Source organism: Pan paniscus, chromosome 1 (assembly GCF_029289425.2).
Source record: "Pan paniscus chromosome 1, NHGRI_mPanPan1-v2.0_pri, whole genome shotgun sequence".
Classification (NCBI taxonomy): domain Eukaryota; kingdom Metazoa; phylum Chordata; class Mammalia; order Primates; family Hominidae; genus Pan; species Pan paniscus.
In genome coordinates this window covers 105217847-105236457 of record NC_073249.2, presented here as the reverse complement: position 1 = coordinate 105236457, position 18611 = coordinate 105217847, and the positions used below count along the sequence as shown (strand labels likewise).

At 44.5% G+C, this 18611-nt stretch overlaps 1 protein-coding gene across 1 annotated transcript; it reads right to left on the bottom strand.

Moving 5' to 3' along the window:
• Positions 1 to 1543: 1543 nt before the first annotated feature.
• Positions 1544 to 12441, bottom strand: LOC134730492 (myomegalin-like). The gene is made up of 9 exons (XM_063604790.1): positions 12313 to 12441; positions 12134 to 12182; positions 11684 to 11719; positions 5488 to 5604; positions 4695 to 4921; positions 3620 to 3763; positions 3066 to 3241; positions 2399 to 2533; positions 1544 to 2094 (listed from the first exon to the last, which is right to left on the bottom strand). The coding sequence occupies exons 1-7, from the start codon at positions 12439 to 12441 to the stop codon at positions 3191 to 3193; spliced, it is 753 nt and encodes a 250-aa protein (XP_063460860.1). The 3' UTR covers positions 1544 to 2094; positions 2399 to 2533; positions 3066 to 3190.
• Positions 12442 to 18611: the final 6170 nt, after the last annotated feature.

Genomic DNA, 18611 nt, shown 5'->3' with positions numbered 1-18611 from the left:
ATGAGTTCATGTCCTTTGCAGGGACATGGATGAAGCTAGAAATCGTGATTCTCAGCAAAATATCACAAGGACACAAAACCAAACTCTGCATGTTCTCACTCTTAAGTGGGAGTTGACTAATGAGAACACATGGACACAGGGAGGGGAACATCACACACCGGGGCCTGTTGTGGGGTAGGGGGCTGGGGGAGGGATAGCGTTAGGAGAGTTGATGGGTGCAGCAAACCAACATGGCACATGTATACCCATATAACAAAGGACTTGTTACCAAAGGACTATGTATACCTATATAAGGACTTCTGGTGGCTGCACTTCTTGCATGGTTCCTGGAAAGCAAGGGTCACAAGGCTGGAGTACACAGCAGAGCCCTTAGGGATTTTACCTGCAGACAAAAATAAACCAAATCAGTGCCCTATACTGCCAGGCCCTACTGATGGCTACCTGAAACTGGAGTGAGAGCTACGTGGTGACCAAAGCCAGGAGCACAGTGAGAGCCAGTTAAGAGGATGAGCTAAGAGCATGCGCTGCAGTCTGGAGGAGCAACAGGTGCCCGAGGTTAGGGGGAGCCTCCCCACCTCCCTGTGTGCTGAGATCCCTGCTCCAATTCACTGCACACTGGGTGGCTGGATCCTACCACTCCCTCTTCAGGGGCCAGGTGACTCTCCAAATCACTTTGTCTCAGCAGAAAGAGGCCTTTGCCATCTCCACCCAAGAAAGAAGTGCTTAGCATGAAACATGCACATACAGAAACAGCCTGTTGTAGGAAGAAGAGGACACTCTGCTGGGAAGTCCTCTGTTAAGTTTATGTCCAGTTGCCATAATGAGGGTGTGGAGGGGCCAAGTCCACAGGGACCTCAGAGCTCAACTAAGTCCAGTTCCATCTTTGACAGGTGAGGGTGCAGCAGTCTGACAGAGACTAAGGGACAAGCCAAAGCCACACAGCAGTTAGTGATAAGCCTGGGATTAGAACCGAGGCCTCAGGTCCTTCCCAGTGATCTATGGGAGGTGGAGGGGAAAGCTTCCACACTGGAGAAAGCCAGTGGATACTAGAGACTTTTGGGTTACCTTTTAGAGGATACTAGAGACTTTTTCGGTTACCTTTTCTGGGACAGGAATAAGGCTTTACACAGGCAATCCTGTAAGTGCTGCTCTAAAGAGGCTCAGGAAAGAGAAGAATTATCAGAGAAAAATAAAAGGGAATTAGTGAAAAAAAAAAAAAAAAAGAGCAAGTTAAACTGGCCCAAGTCATTTTTACACTATGGAGATCAACATTCTCTCAGGTTATGGTTTAGAAACATTTCTAGGAATATGCTGAATTGCTTATGGCAAAGCTTTGAAGTCCACGTTAAAAGGTTTAGTTTCTGATTTTTAAACCATTTCATATACCTCAAGTTTTTCTTCAAAGCACTTCCTAGGGAATGATTAACACTTAGTGTTTTATGTCGATAATGTCTGGTACATATGTAACATTCCGCCCCCACCCCCCAAAGTTCAGTTGTTATTTATTAACAAATTCTCTTTTAGACCAATGAGACACAACAGATCTCTTTTGTCATGTTACTTAAAGATACACCAAAATCAAATTGCTGTTCTTAACCCAGGAGTATGCAGTGAAATCAGTTTATTAGGTTGCAAACTGCTTTTACTTTTTCATGAACAGTAGAACACATAACTGGCCTCAAGATCCCTCTACCAAAAGCTCATTCAGAGGCAGACTCCTGAATGTCTAACAACTTCAAGAGTGAGCTGAATTGCATTTCTCCAGTCTCCGAACTTGGCATCAAAGAAGAAAAATTGGAGTAAAAAGGAGAGATGATGACAATGTGAGAGTGAACCAAGATACAGGGGCAGGAGCTGACGGGGTGGGAGGGTGATGGGAACAGAAACTATCAGGAAGCTCACTGAGGACCTGTGATCTTGCAAGTGGACTGGAAATCTTCTCCTGGAAGGCCAAAGCAGGCCAAGGGTCGCCTACAAGATCTGCTAACGGATGGTGATGGGTGGGGGACAGGCTTGGTGCCTCTGACTGGTGCAGTAGTTTCCTTACCTCTAAGTTAGTCCTTGCCTTCTTTAAAACATCATGTGTTCTGGTTACTGAAACAACAAAAGAGCACCACAGAGTAGAAATCACCAGCAGAAATTAACCCTACTTGCTTAGCGTGAGAATTCTAAAGCATTTATTTCTTTCTGGCTATTCAGCTTGGAGTCTCCTTCTATCCACCCCGTCCTCCCCTCCCTCTGCAGCCACAATTGCTCCTGGCACAGGAGGTTTGGGGACATCAAATCAGTCTCCACTCCCAACATCCCCAAGCCCCCCTGATCACTTCTCATCTGAAGCACAAGTGGGGCATCGGGAAGACTGCCTGTTTCTGCCCCCATTCCCTCTCAGGGAACCTACGCTGGCTGACGATGAACTGCTCCATGCTCTCCTGTTGGTTGGCGTTCTTCAGACGCTCAGCTGTGCTCTGAAGGAGCCGCTCCTGTTTGGATACTTTGGTTCTCAGTTCCAGAAGTTCCGTTTCTGTTGATTCTCCTGGATAAGAGGAACAGACTCTTACTGACCAGGCAGAAGGCCTAAAGCACCCTGTGCTTTGTGGCTCTTTCCAGTTCAAAGAAGGATTCTACAATCTTCTCAACCCTCCTGAACTGGATTTCCTCCTTCACAGCCTCGAATACCTCCAGCTGAGGACAGTTTAGGATGAGGCCATTAGGCAGGAATAATGAGACTCTGGAATTCCCCATGCAGACTAGCACAGGCCTACACACCTGTAGCTTAAGAGAACCTCGCCTCAGGCTGGTATCAAACTCCCAACTCTGAAGAGGACCTTGCTTCAGTCCTGATATCAGTTCTGTCACTCTCCCTTCACAGGTAAGATTGAGAGTTCAGAAGTGTTATGCTGGGGAGAGAGATCTGGACTCAGGAAAGTTTGCAAGTTTGTAAATATTTGTGCCAACATGAAGATGGCACAACACCCTCTCCCTGGAATTAGCATAGTTGGATCCAAAAGGTATTGGTGACATTGACCTGGAAGTAGAATCCCTGGGGAGGAGATCCTGAAACCTACCTACACAAGGGTCTGCCAATCAGAGTTAGCCTGAGCTCTGAGCAGATCCTGAGGGGTGGCTGACTTTCCCCAGGCCTGGTCCAGCGATGCCAGCTTAAGTTGTATGTTGGGATTCCAGGCAGTGGCTAAAAAGGCTCAGTCTCATGGGGCATTCTGTGATCATTTGACCACGGGACCTGTGGGGTGGGAGATGGGTGCTAAAGCTTTAACTGAATTTCAGCTCATCCAAACTTCAGAGAGGTAAAGAAACTGAACATTTATGGATTGCCAGGGTTCTGATGTCTCCGCCTTCTCCACACTCCTTCCTCTTCTTCTTTGATTTCTTATCCAGGGGTCAGGGGGCTGGTGGGGAATGGGATATATTCAGAGCTGCAATGAAAGCAGCCATCAAGGGTCAGAGATGTCCCTCCAGGGACACTCCTCTAAGTTCCTGTCTATCCCAATTCACTATGTGGCTCCTGATTTTCTGGAAAAGCTGTGACATTGAGGAGACAGAACAGTATTGGAGGGCAGGAGAACTGGGTTTGAACCAAGAAAGGACACTGGCATCTTACCACTTTGCCAGGCAGCACAGGGATGTGGGTGCTTGGCAGGGCCGCTCTCCAGAACATGGTGAGGAGGGAAGCCGACTCCTCTAGGGCATGGTGCAGGGCACTGGTGCTGCTCCGAAGCTCATGAATGCCTTTGCTGCCTAGCACCTGGGGAAAGGTAACACCACAGGAGCGGAGAGATTACTTTCTTCCCCCTGCGTGGGCTCAAGCTTCCTTTGTGAGTGAGGCGCAGAACATGGGCCTGCTTGAACCTGTGAAGCCCTCGCACAACCATTTGCAGCTCTCAGAACTAAGGTGCTGCTCCCTTTACCAGGAATGCCTTCCTCCACCTGCAGAACCCACAAGGCTTTCAAAACTCACCCCCCTTGCTATGTCCTCTATGAATCTGTTACCTTCCTTGCCTGAGATAAATGACCACATTTGCATTGGTGCTCTCACAGCACAGAGGATGATTTCTCATACTGCGCTTGTAGCCCCGTACTGTGCTTATCTACTTGGGTGTGTGTCTTGTATTCCAGTGTGGGGGCTCCATGGAGGCAGGGCTGTCCCTATGCATCCATGGGTCTCCAGCAGCTCAGACAGCATAGCCACAGGTTCCTGGTCTCTCTCACTGGCAAGGTGCTCTCAGAAGCTTTGCTGACTGCCTTCCCTCCCCTGTGCAGTCTGCACAAGGAAATGCCTTGGCTGCCAGGCTTCTCACCCCTTCCACATGTGGGGGCCATACACCTGCAAATCCTTCAGTTTCTGTCCATCCCATTGAGTCGACTCTGCCCACATATGGTCATGTGCCTGCATGACTATGGTAGATAATAAGCTACCAAAGGCTGCTAGGCAATGCCACGTGTTTCTGTGGGGCTGAGGGGAAATATCCAGTCAGCTACATCTGGAACAGAGCAGAGCTCACAGTGAAAATAGGAGATAGAGAAGAAAGGGCCTGGCTGCTATGCATGGAAGAGGAAGCTTCAGCTGTTGAGAGATGCAAAGCATGAAAAAAACAAAAATGGTGGGAGAAGGAGTTAACATCAAAGGAAGAAAGGGCACAAGGAAAGAGTGCACCTAAAGCTTCAGGTGTGATTACCCCTGTGCCTTGGGCTTCAAGGCCAGGGAAGCTGCACGCTGATCTCACAAGAGACACTATCTTTTTGACCAGCAGCTTGCCCTCCACAATCTGCTGTCTTAGGGCACTGTAGTCATCAATGTGGCCAATGACATGGCGGCCATACTTATTGGCAAAGGAGCCATCAGTAGCATCACCCTCCAGCTTGGGAGTGGTCTTCATTACTGGAGAAGTATCCAAACCCAAGCCTGAAAAAGAAAATGACAACACAACAGAATCTTCTGTTATTCATAATGATATCCCCAGTTTGCTCCAACTAAAAAAGAGGCAGGGAACAAGAAAAGGACGAGGCTGGGAACAAGAAAGGAAGCCTTGGAATGTATAAGGGTGGGGCAAAGTCCATCGAGATCTTCTGGCTTCTATATTTTTATAACCTTTCTTACATTATCTCTTAATGATAAATTTGCCAGGAGACAATTTTTTCCTTATTGGCAAATGAAATAGGATGAATCATAAATAATAAGTTTCTAGGTAGAGAAGACACAGACAAGGAAATCAAGCTGGATACAGAGAGCATTTTCAAGAATAGAGAGATTATGGCACAATGAAGCAAAAACAGCAGTAGGAAAACTACAGGAGGATGAACAATGGCAAGAAAGGCAGCCACAGAAGGTGCAGGGAGTAGGGCTAAAGGCCTTGGGGCATGCAGAGAAAACTCTCTAAATACAGATAATATGTTTAGAGACAACAAAAGGTTGTTTGCATTAATCACTTTCCAACATCAGTCCCTGGGCCCTTTAGTTGCCATATTTACCATGTGTTCTGTTGATTATGGCCGTTTCTGAGCCAGGAGTAGAGGAAGCAGAGCTGGGGAGGACCAGAGCTGGGGAATTCATACCAACATCCCGGACTGGAGGGGACACAGCTGAATCTAGGGGGTAAAGGCAACCACAGTTTTCAGGAGCCCTGGAACACACTGCACATGAAGCACATGCACACCTAGCCGTCCCCACTGAGACCTAAGGTGGCAGGACTCTCCTCTTACAGAATTATCCATACCCCACAAGCAAAAGCAAAAGCCCATGAGTCACTGAGTTCAGAATGTTTCCATTCTTCAGAACAAAAAGATATTCCTTTAATGGAGGGGTGTTCCACGAGAATGTAACTTCTAGTTTGAAAAATTATTAGGTGTATTTTAATAAACCGAGTCTTGAGTATAATTTGTGTGTGGTATCTAATACGATGCCCCGTAACTAAATGTAATATGTATAAATATACATAGTACATATTAAAATCTAGAATCAAGGGATCAAGGAATGAATGGATTCATGGGGGACTAAACTCAACATTCTAGTCATCATTCTGATGAGGTAATACTGAAAAAAATTGACTTGTATGAGAAGAACGGAGACAGAGGGCTTGGTGGGTTAACATCTTGCTGGAGACTGAAAAGCAACCCTATGGTGGAGGAATTGGAAAATATCACAAAGAAGGTAGAAAAGCTCCTACTCAGGCAAGTGTGGCCCAGTGCCTGCTTTCCAGCTCAGGCCTCGGGGGTGCTAGAGAAAGATGGGCAGGGACTGCACCAGTGGGGCTGAGTCTTGGCTGCTGTGTGGGAAGCCAGAGAGAGAGGAAGGCCTGGTTAGAAAGAAGGAAGAGTTGGAGACATCACTGAACACCACAACCATCAGGGCAGCCCAGAGAAGGGCAAGGTGTCCAACTAATGTAAGCTGAAAACAGCATAATCATGTTATTGTCACCTTCATTTGACAAATAAGGTTACTGTCAGATAAATGAGCATCTACAAGAACCAGAGAAAAATAAAGATTAACATGACCCAGAAATAGCTGGCAGGAGAGTTTGAAAGCTCAGCTTTAGAGAAACTGAACAGAAGTGGTTCCTGATTTGAATAAAATTGAAGGTATGGCCATGGAGGTGAGTGGAGATGGTGTACTAAATGGTGTATCAAAAGGAGAAAAGGACAGAGGAAGTAGAAATTGAATGATTTAAGAGACTAGGGGGACACCATTGACATTTCAATGAAAACTTGGAGAAGTGAGATTGATGGGGGATATTGAGAAGAGAAGGGGGACCTGGTCAAACACGCCTATCTGAAAAGGCAGGCAAGGGGTGGGGTAGAGAAAGCGAATGATGGCCACCCGAAATAAATCACCCACCATCCAGGACTTCCCCAGAGCCCTGTTTCCTTGGGTGCAGGAACATTTTACCACACACTGAGTTCCCCACCTGTGAGGGAAAGGGGGACTAGAGAATCTGGGAAGGTCGGCAATACTGAGACAGGGCACAATGAGCTGGAAGGAACACAGACTGAAAATCACAACATCTGGTTCTGATCCTGGCTTTGTCTATAACTTCTCTAAACCCCCGCTTGTCTGTTAATATCTCAGGACCTAAGTTTTCTTATGTGAAATACAGAGATAGCAAAACCTGCTTTACTTCAGGTGAAATTATATATGTGAAAACACTTGGCTAAAACTAAAGCACCAAGCAAATCCAAGAAAAAGATATGAACATATACAGCTGCTAATTATTGAGCAATTCTTAGTGTGCCAAGCACTTGTAAATGATCTCATTTAATGGTCAAAATCATATAAGGTATATATTATTATTATCCTCATCTTAAGTATAAGGAAACTAAGGCTTAAACCTCTGAGACTTTAAACACCTTGCCCAAATCAAACGACCTCTAAGCGGTAAACTCAGAATCTGGAGCCCAGTCTGACCTAAATCCCACGCTTTCACTGAGGCTGCTAGACTAGAGCATCTCGGATTTCAACCTGACCCTAAGGAGCATGGACCAGGCAGACATCCTGGTGATCTCCCCACTGGCCAAGGGCTTTCTAAGTCCCTTTTCCTTCCTACCTTGGAGGAGCAGCTGCTTGTTTCCAGGGTCAGCGCTGGCTGGGAAGTTCTGGTTAACAGAGGAGGGGCTGAGGCTGGCTTTGCCAGCAGGCTATCCAGCTGCTGTTGCAGCTGCAGTCACAGACAATTGTTCCCCTGAATGCTCTTCTCCAGCTGCCCTCTCAGAGCTCATACCTCTGCCACCAGGTGGCTCAGGTCACTGCTCAAAGGGATTTGGTGACAGACATCCAGGCTGTAAGCTAAGAGAGAAGAGGAGTCTGGTAACATTGACCCAAGTATTTCCAAGCACTTGTCAGAACCCTCCTCTGTGACATTCTTTTCTGCCAAGGACCCCACTATCATCTGAGTCTCATGCAACCCATCTATGATGGAGATGTCACCATTTCTGTGTGTGGCCGGGGGATGGCACTGAGATGGCACACATCCAGTCTGAAACTTCCTTGCGATTTAAGTTACACACATGCACCTATAGAGCATTTGATTGGCAGATAAGGATAAGTCCATATTTCATCTCCATAGTAGCCTTAGTCCTGTAGGCTAAAGTATAGGATCCTCCAAGGTAGAACGTCAGTACTGAGCTAGAGAAGGGTAGGGGATGAGGGAGAAAGAGATTTCACAGTCTTCACTCTCAAAAAATGAAAGAGGAGAAGGAGGAGGCCTTTTGGTAGCATGTGAGAATGCGAGTTGGGCACATTAGACCAGGGATTATAACTAAGCGAGTTTTTCAATTTCTCTCTCTCTCTCTCTCTCTCTCTCGCTATATATATATATGTGTGTGTGTGTGTGTACATATATACACCTACATATAGTGTGTATATATATGTTGTGTGTGTATATACATACTATATATAGGTGTATACATGTACATATATACATGTACATATATATACACACATATATACACATACATATATATATAAATATATATATGTACATATATTTACCTCCATTCACCACATGTAGTCTATTTCTTTGTACTGGGGATGAAGAGATCTAAGAAATATTCTACAAGGCTACAATCCCTTATCTGAAAACCTTAAGGCCAAATGTATTTCGAAAGGTAAAATTTGTTTTAGTTTTTAGCAAGGCAACAGGGTGCATATATCATATATAACATGTACCCAGTTGCAGGTGAACCACAATCCTTAATCAAACATATAACTATTTCCGCAATGAGCTATGTGAATATCCTAAGTAGATAAATAAAGACTTATGAATATCCTCATGTCAGATCATCTAGATTTTGTCACTAAATGAGTATTTGAAAAATTTAGTTTGGAGATCTTATTGAATTTTGAAATTACAGATAAGGGATTATGGAGCTTTAGTGGTTGTAGCTTTGAAATGAGTCCTAAAAGGCAGGGAGAAAAGCATGAAAGGAAAGGGAGCTCAGGAGGAAGTAGTTTTAGAGACTTTGGTAAATAATCTACTCTTGAATTTTGCCCGAAGTTTTATGATGTTCCTCTCTCTCTTTCTCAATCCAAGTTCTCACTAAATTTTGCTTATTTTTTAAGAGATGTTTTACAATCTATCTATACCCTTTCATCTTCCCCAGCACCTTATATTAGACTGTCATCTCTTAATGTGCCAGAATATCACTAGACCCATCCAATAGGTTTCCCAGATTCTAATGTCTCCCAATTCCAGGACATCCCCTGAGACTTAGCATCCTAAAGTTCTGTTTTCATCATATGCTTATCTTCTTTGAAAAAGAATAGACTTAGTTTCATGATCTACTCTACAGAATGTCAACTTTCACCCTGACCTGTGAGCTTTCACGGTTTGGTGGCTCTACTCCACCATCCTGACTTCTCACTCCCCCAACCCCAAGCTTCTCCTGTGGTCAGGCTGGTCCCACTGACCCAACACTCACCATGACTGTGTACTTAAGCTATTCTCCCAGCCTGGTGAGCCCCCTCTATTTCTTCAAGTTCCAGTTCACCTTCTCTTTAGAAAATCAGGAAACTAAATCAGGATTTATGATAATTCCAATCTAAATTCCACTGCCCTTCACGCATTGTTTAGCCCTCTGGAGGGACATAAAATACATGAGTTCTTTTTCACCTGACACTTCTTCAAATATCCGAAGCCAGTTCTCATGTCCTCAAGATCTTTTGAAAGCCTACATTTCTTTAGTTTCTTTGACCAGTTGGAGATTTCTGATCCACACCATTGTGCGCCCTGTCTTCATTATGTTCCCTAGTGTGTCAATGCCCTTTTCAAAGATAGTGCCCCTTAATCTAACAATATTTTAGACATGGTCTCCACAGGCAAACATCACACTTACACTACTGTAGTGTCAGTTTGAGCTGGCATTTCTAGCAACCTCTGGCCTATGACTTACTTGTGTGATCATGTTTCTACCAAACCCCGTACTCTCAAGTCCACAAATGGCTGCCTGTCCTATATTTCTACCCTCATCCGTTATTTCTACCACTGATATTTTTAATCGAGCTCAGGATTTTGCTTTTTATCTTTGCTAAATTTCATGACATTGATGTCAGTCCTCTGTCCCAGCCTGCTGTGACTTATTCACATTATGTTTTGAATACCCTTCTCCATTTAAAGAATGAAGAAATATATCAAATTCTCAAATATTAGATTATTATTTCAGCAGGCAACAAAGTCTTCAATAAATGTCCTTAATATTTAAATCCAGGATTGAAATTTAGGTCCTATCAGTGGTATTTCTATAAGGGTTTTTTGTTTTTGTGTCTTTTAATTTTCTCCTGTGGGCAGGCTGGTCCCCACTGACTCAACACTCACCATGACTTTGTACTTAAGCTATTCGCTCAGCCTGGTAAGCCCCTGTATTTCTTCAAATTCCAGTTCACCTTCTCTTTAGAAAATCAGGAAACTAAATCAGGACTTATGAAAATTACATGAAAGGGCAATAAGCTGAGCGCCAGATGTCACTAGGGAAAGGGTCAGGGTGGGAGCAGACTGCCTGTTGCATTGGGCTGAATGGGTTGTCAGTATGTATTACCGACAATATTAAAGGCCTTTTCAAATGATGATATCATTAGGATAGTTCTTTTGCTTTCAAAAATGTTATAATTTAGACATTGATAGGAATGTCTAGATTTTCTTAAAATAATTAGGAATGATCAGGCTGGATCTTGTTCGTGTCACCAACCTGTCACCTTGGGCTTTGTGTATGAGAGTTCTTATTAGGAGCCCCAGGCTCGGGTGGGAGTTTCTGAGACAGAACTCTGTAGCTTCCCATGATCTCCACAACTCCCAAAGGAAAGACCTCACTAGCATCCTATGCAAGGGCAAAAAGCTCATGGGGTGAGGGGAGAAGAACACATACCTTTCATCCCCTTCTTGGAATTGCCATAAAGTGCCTCGTAGATTTGTAACTCTGACTGGAGGGACTCAAAGAACTGCTGTTTCTCTTCACACTGTTGCTGCAGGAGAACCAGCTTGTGCTTCAGTCTGACCAGGGAGAGGCAAGGCCCACTGAGATGGCAGAGCCACTCAGCCACACCAGAGCAACAAGCTGAGAGCCAGACGTCAACTCAGAGGGTCATAAAGGGTTACGGTTAGGGTTACATCTGAGCCCCAGATGTCAACTCAGGGGGTCAGGAAGATCATCACTTTTATTTCACAGATGTGGAAATGGTGGCTGAGGGAGGTCAAGTAACTTTGCTTGAAAACACACCATTACCTACATTAGTTCAGAGCAGAACAGACACACCAGCACAGTCTCCTTACTGCTCCTACAGTGCTCTTTGCATCCTGACAAGCAGTTACAGGGCTTATGCTGGGACCAAGCATCACAGCCAGTATAGAAGCTTCCTAGGTGATGGTGAGACTAATGTCCTATATCTAATTGGAAGCATGGGAACCCTTCTTTTTCATGTCTCTGATATACTGAAGACTTCTATAACAGAGTTTTACTCTCTCAACCTGGGAGTGACAAGGCATTCCCAGAGAAGTCCTTTCTTCTGCTCAAAGCGCCCCTCCCCCCACCCCACTGACACACAAAAATCAGGAATGGCAGAGGGAACATTGAGGTTTCCAAAAGAGGACACCAATTATCTTGCCAATATCCCTTCTTATAATGTAAGAATGAATGTAAGAATGAAGAATGCTACCTTCTCTGTCAATGGGTCCCCTCTTACCTGGAGTCGTTTTCCTGGAGGGAAAGACGTTCCTCCCTTAAACGCAAGACCTCTTACTGCTTCTCCCTCAAGTCTTCCAAAAGCTGCTGCCTTTCCACCTTCTGGTGCTCCAGCTCCTCTTCCAGCTCTTGAAGGTGGGATCGAGAGGACAGCAGAGCCTCCCTCAGGCTCTCCATCTCCTGGGAGTGCTCTGGTGAGAGGAACACAGTAGGACTGATTTATTTTCATGGGGCCAGAGCTCAGCTGGAAGATGACCCCAAGCACATCCGCCCTGACAAACAGAGCTAAGGAGCAGGGAAGGAAGGCCCTATGTTGGTGGGAAGAGCATGCTGGCTCAACATCCCCCGCAGCCTGGAGAATGGTACATCTCTGTCTTTGCAAAACCCTTCATTCCACTTATTTAATCTGTCCTACCTTGCTCTTAGAGAAATTCTGGTTTCTAATGCTCACCACTTTCCAAGTGCTCACATACCATCTGTTCAATAATCGATCCTGATCGCTGTTATTTAACACGATGGCAGAATAGAAAACCAAATCCAAAACCAGCAAATTTAAGTAAACACAAATTTCTATAATACCTATGTAGATAGAATAATCCATAGCATAGTGGGCGAAATGATGATACATACCTCCAGAGCAACAGCTTTATCATGTATTCGCTGGCGAAGTTTCTCAAGCAACGTTTCATTTGCTTCAAGGGTTTTGTCTGAGTTATCTCGATACCGTAGGAGCTCCCGAAATTCCTGAGACCAAAACATCGTTTCTTTTATTCTTTTATCCAATATTAACTAAATTGCCAAGTAATTTGTTAGTTATTCAGGATAAAAAAACAAGATGTGATCACTCTCCTCAAAAGTAACAAGTTTAGCAGAGATAACAGACATAAATTGTAAAGTATTCTGCAACATACATCAGACACAACACATAGAATTAACTGTTGTGCAACATACGCTAGCCACCAGGGGAACGCAGGATGCACTGCCTAACTCTGCCTGCAGGTGTCAGTAAAGACCTCACAGAGGAGGTAATATTTGCAGTGAGTCTTAAAGGACTAGGATTTCCTAAGTGAAGAATGGAGAGGAGGACATGTTAGAGAAAAAAAAATATGCACACTATGCATACAATGAAAAAATTCTACATTCAGTGAAATGTAGTGGATTCAATGTGACTGAAGCTTAGAGTAGGTGGCAGAACAGATTAGTCTCTTCTTAATGCTCCATCTTCCCCTCAAACTTTCATTCTATCATCAAAATTACTCTTTGGAAGTTTCTGTACAGTTTGTCTTCATCTATTACACTGAGATCAGTAGCCAAATCTTTTGTCTTCCCAACATCCAGAAAAGTGTTTGACTCACAGAGGTGCTTAATAACTATTTTCTGAATATTAAGTCTTTATAAAAGACTTCATAAAAGACTGCATAAATCAGGGCTATATGTACTGTTTCTTACACTTGTTAGTAAGCATCTTAATTCACAAATTATATTTTCTATTTATTTTAAATCCTCCTGATTCCCACCTCTCAATGTTTTCCATATAGTAGGGACTCAGCACAGGTGGATTAATATCTTAAAATTATATAAACAAATTTCAGAGTTCTATGAGCCCAGTGTTCATTGAAATCATATAAACTCACCTGAAGCAACTGCTCCTTGTGACTCAGACTATGGTTTAGGTGCTGGATGTTTTGTTCCTGGGTTCGAATCTCATTGTATTTTTCAGCCTCCCAGGCACGAAGCTGTTGGCTCTTATTCTGCAATTCTTCTTGTAGCTGCTGCAAGGCTTTTCACAATTCCTGAATTAAACATATTACCTTTTTAAAGAGATCAAAATTGTCACATGGTTATCAGAAATGACAACCAGACTTGTAAAGCACTTAAAAGCCATCACTCCCACTCTCACCAGAAAAAAGCTGAACAAACCGAACATCAATAACTACTTATATGCAACAGAAAATGGAGGTCCTAAGACATGCCAACCCTATGAAACCTGGAGCCATGGGCAAATACAGAGAATCACAACTTACCTGGATCAGAAACCACCACTGGAGCCAGGATTGGGTAGACATACTTCAAAGGGAGTTGGCTAATTGCTGGAGCTGACAGCAGCCTAGCCTGAGAGGTAAAAACTCCTGGGGGCCTAACTAGTGGGAGCCTCCCATACCTTCATGAGTTTTGTCTCCAGAAGACTTAGGGTGAGAATCAGAGAAAACTCCTTGAGTGCTTCTGGAGGGGAAGGAGAGGTAACTGTTGAAAAATATGCCCGGTGCATTCTGTTCTACTTAACAAACACGTGCCCTCAAAAGAAAATTCTGTTTCCAGAGTCTAACCAATGTAGGGAAAGGGAAATACCCAACTCCAGTGACCTCTAGCCATCCTGTCTCACCTAAGAGGGAACAAAATTTGAGAAGCACTTTTGAAGGTCACAGCCCAGGGGCACAGGCCCACCACAAGACTGAGACCTAATCATAGGATTATGGAACACTTCCCTCCCCTACTCCTTACCACTGTATCAATAGTCATATACATACATATACACACACACAGTATATATAAATACACACACACTATACACACACACATATATATAGTAAGAGAGAGAGATTTATTACATTTGATCCTCCATATCTGTAGGTTCTGCATCCATGGATTCAACCAGGCCTGACTCCAAAATATTTTTTGAAAACTTATTATTGTGTTTGCACTGTACATATATGGACTTTTTTCTTTGTCATTATTCCCTAAACAATACCACACAACAACTATTTACATAGCATACGGGAGGATGTGAGTAGGTTATCTGCAAATTCTACGTCATTTTGAGAGGTGACAGCGTGCTGGCAGTCCTCACAGCCCTCGCTCGCTCTCGGCGCCTCCTCTGCCTGGGCTCCCACTTTGGCGGCACTTGAGGAGCCCTTCAGCCCACCGCTGCACTGTGGGAGCCCCTTTCTGGGCTGGCCAAGGCCGGAGCCGGCTCCCTCAGCTTGCAGGGAGGTGTGGAGGGAGAGGTGCGAGTGGGAACCCGGGCTGCGCCCGGTGCTTGCAGACCAGCCGGAGTTCAGGGTAGGCGTGGGCTTGGCGGGCCCCGCACTCGGAGCAGTGAGGGCAATGAGGGGCTTAGCACCTGGGCCAGCGGCTGAGGAGGGTGTACTGGGTCCCCCAGCAGTGCCAGCCCACCGGCGCTGTGCTCGATTTCTCCCGGGGCCTTAGCTGCCTTCCGGCGGGGCGGGGCTCGGGACCTGCAGCCCGCCATGCCTGAGCCTCCCGCCCCCTCCGTGGGCTCCTGTGCGGCCCGGGCCTCCCCGATGAGCGCCGCCCCCTGCTCCACGGCGCCCAGTCCCATCGACACCCAAGGGCTGAGGAGTGCGGGCGCACTGCGCGGGACTGGCAGGCAGCTCCACCTGCAGACCCTGTGCGGGATCCACTGGGTGAAGCCAGCTGGGCTCCTGAGTCCGGTGGGGACGTGGAGAACCTTTGTGTCTAGCTCAGAGATTGTAAATACACCAATCGGCACCCTGTGTCTAGCTCAGGGTTTGTGAATGCACCAATCGACACTCTGTATCTAGCTACTCTGGTGGGGACGTGGAGAACCTTTGTGTGTAGCTCAGGGATTGTAAACGCACCAATCAGCGCCCTGTCCAAACAGACCACTGGGCTCTACCAATCAGCAGGATGTGTGTGGGGCCAGATAAGAGAATAAAAGCAGGCTGCCCGAGCCAGCAGTGGCAACCCGCTCGGGTCCCCTTCCACACTGTGGAAGCTTTGTTTTTTCACTCTTTGCCATAAATCTTGCTGCTGCTCACTCTTTGGGTCCACACTGCCTTTATGAGCTGTAACACTCACGGCGAAGGTCTGCAGCTTCACTCCTAAAACCAGCGAGACCACGAACCCACCGGGAGGAACGAACAACTCCAGACGCGCGGCCTTAAGAGCTGTAACACTCAACGCCAAGGTCCGCAGCTTCACTCCTGAACTGGGGAGACGGCGAACCCCACCAGAAGGAAGAAACTCCGAACACATCCGAATATCAGAAGGAACAAACTCCAGACACGCCGCCTTTAAGAACTGTAACACTCACCGCGAGGGTCCACGGCTTCATTCTTGAAGTCAGTGAGACCAAGAACCCACCAATTCTGGACACAATTTTATATAAGGAACTAGAGCATCCGTGGATTTTGCTATCTGCAGGAGGTCCTGGCACCAATCACCCAGTGATATTCAGAAATGACCGCACAGGAAATTGGTTCATGTGATTAGGAGTCTGGAAAGTTTGAAATCTGCAGTGTGGCCTGCCAGGTTGGAGGCTCAGGAGAACTGATGGTACAGATGAATTCCAAAGGCCGTCTGTCAGGGAATTTGCTCTTAGTCCCTCTTGCTTGAAGAGGCTGGTCTGTTTGTTCTAGTCAGGCCTCCTACTGACGGAATGAGGTTCACCCACATCATGAAAAGCAATCTGCTTTTCCCAGATTCACCAATTTAAGTGTTAGTCTCATCCCAAAACACTCCCCATGTTGACACACAAAACTAACTCTCACGGGAAGAAAAGAAGTATTTTTCCAAAATTCATAAGCGATTCCAAACCATAGCCAAGAAGTTCAGAGAACACCCAGCAGGGTAAATACTAAAAACTCTACACCTAGGCATGCAAACCGTAGTAAACATTCTCTAGAGAAACAGAATCAACAGAAGGTTGATAGAAATAAAGATAGAGAGAGAGAGAGATCGAGATTGATTTTAAGGAATTGGCTCCTACAATTGTGGATGCTTGGTGAGACCAAATCTGATGAGGTAGGTGAGCAGGCTGGAGACTCAGGAGAGACAGTTGCAGTTCAAGTCTAAAGGGACTCTGCTGGCAGAATTCCTCCTCCTTGTTAGGGGGAGGTCAGGTTTTATACTATTAAGGCCTTCACCTGACTAGATGAGGCCAACTCACACTATAGAGGGTCATCTGCTTTCCTCAAAGTCCGCTGATTTCAATGTCTCATTTCATCAGAAAACACCTTCACAGAAACACCAGAACAATATTTGACCAAATATCTAGTCACCATGGCTCAGCCAAATTTACACATACAATTGAGCATCACAACATATAATATTGAAAATGTAGAAAATCAAAGACCAAAGAACATCTTGAGAGAAGCTAGAGAAAGAAAACACCTTACCTTAGAAGAACAAGGATGAGTATTACATTAGATTTCTCTTCATAAACCATGCAAGCAAGAACAGCATGCAGCTGACATATTTAGTGTTGGAGGAAAAATAACCCTGTCAACCTAGAATTCTGTAGAATTACCTTCAAACGCGAAGGATAAATAAAGACTTTCTCTGACAAACAAAAATTGAGGGAATTTGTTACCAGTGATTTTGTCTTCCTTGAAAGGTTAAAAGAAGTTCTTCAGAAAGAATAAAAACTACAAAAGTCAGAGACATATCTACACCAAGGAAAGAAGTTAGAGAAGAAATAAATGAAGATAAAATAAAATATTTTATTATTTTTATTCTTAATTCATATAACCGTCTGTCAAAATAAGAAAAATAGCAATAATAGATTGGATGATTCTAGGTTATGGATACATCAAATGAATGACAGCAATGTTTTAAAGGGTGGTAGGAAAGGAATAAGGAATTTTGTTTTTAAGGCAGCTGCATGACCCATGAAGCATCATAGTGTTACTTATAAGTTGACTTAGATTAGTTGTAAGTATATATATGGCAAGCAATAGGGTGAAAACAAAAACACTGTTTTTTTTTTAAAGGAATGGAATCGTATTGTACGGAGAATAAAAAAATGGGATCATATAACATGTTCAATTATAGCCAGAGAAGGTAGATAAAGAGTAAAAGACACAAAAGAAAACAATGAAGAAAGTCAAAGAATACAAACAATTACACGTATGGTACATATTAATCCGATGATATCAATAGTCACTTTAAATGTGAATGGTCCAAATACACCAACTAAAAGACAGAGACTGGCAGAATGGAAATTGAGTCCCAACTATATGTTGTCTACAACAAACCTACTCTAAATAAGAAGACACAGAGATATTTGAAGCAAAGAGATGGAGAAAGATATACCATACTCATCATAATCAAAAGAAAACTGGAGAAGCAGCTGGGCACTGTGGCTCATACCTGTAATCCCCGCCCTTTGGGAGGCCGAGGCAGGTGGGTCACTTGAGGTCAGGAGTTCAAAACCAGCCTGGCCAATATGGTGAAACCCTGTCTCTACTAAAGATACAAAATTAGCCGGTCGTGGTGGTGCATGCCTTTAATCCAAGCTAGTTGGTAGGCTGAGGCAGGAGAATAGCTTGAACCTGGGAGATGGATGTTGCAGTGAGCCGAGTTTGTGCCATTGCACTCCAGCCTGGGCAACAAGACGGAAACTCAGTCTCAAAAAAGAAAACTAGATTAGCTATATTAATTTGAGACAGAGCCGACTTCAGAGGGAGGAAAATCATGGGGATAGAGTCATGACATAACGATAAGGAGGTCACTTCTCCAAGAAGATATGACAATCCTTAATTGATATGCACCTAACAACAGAGCATCTAAATATGAGAGGCAAAAGCTGATAGAACTTTGAGGACAAATAGACAGATTCACTATTACAGTGGGAGACTTTGGCATCAGTAATGGACAGATCCAGCAGGTGGGAAATCAATAAAGATATAGTGGAACTGGACACCACCATCATTCACCTGGATGCAACCAACTTTTTAGATTACTTACTCCAACAAGAGCAGAATACCTATCCTTTTTAGGGTGACATGGAATGTTCTCCAAGATCCACCATATTCTGGCCCCATAAAACACACTTCAACACATTTAATGGAATAGAAATCATACCAAGTATGTCCTGCATTCAAAGTATGAAACTGAAGTAGAAATCAACAACAGACAGATAGCTGGAAAGCCCCAAAATTGGAGAT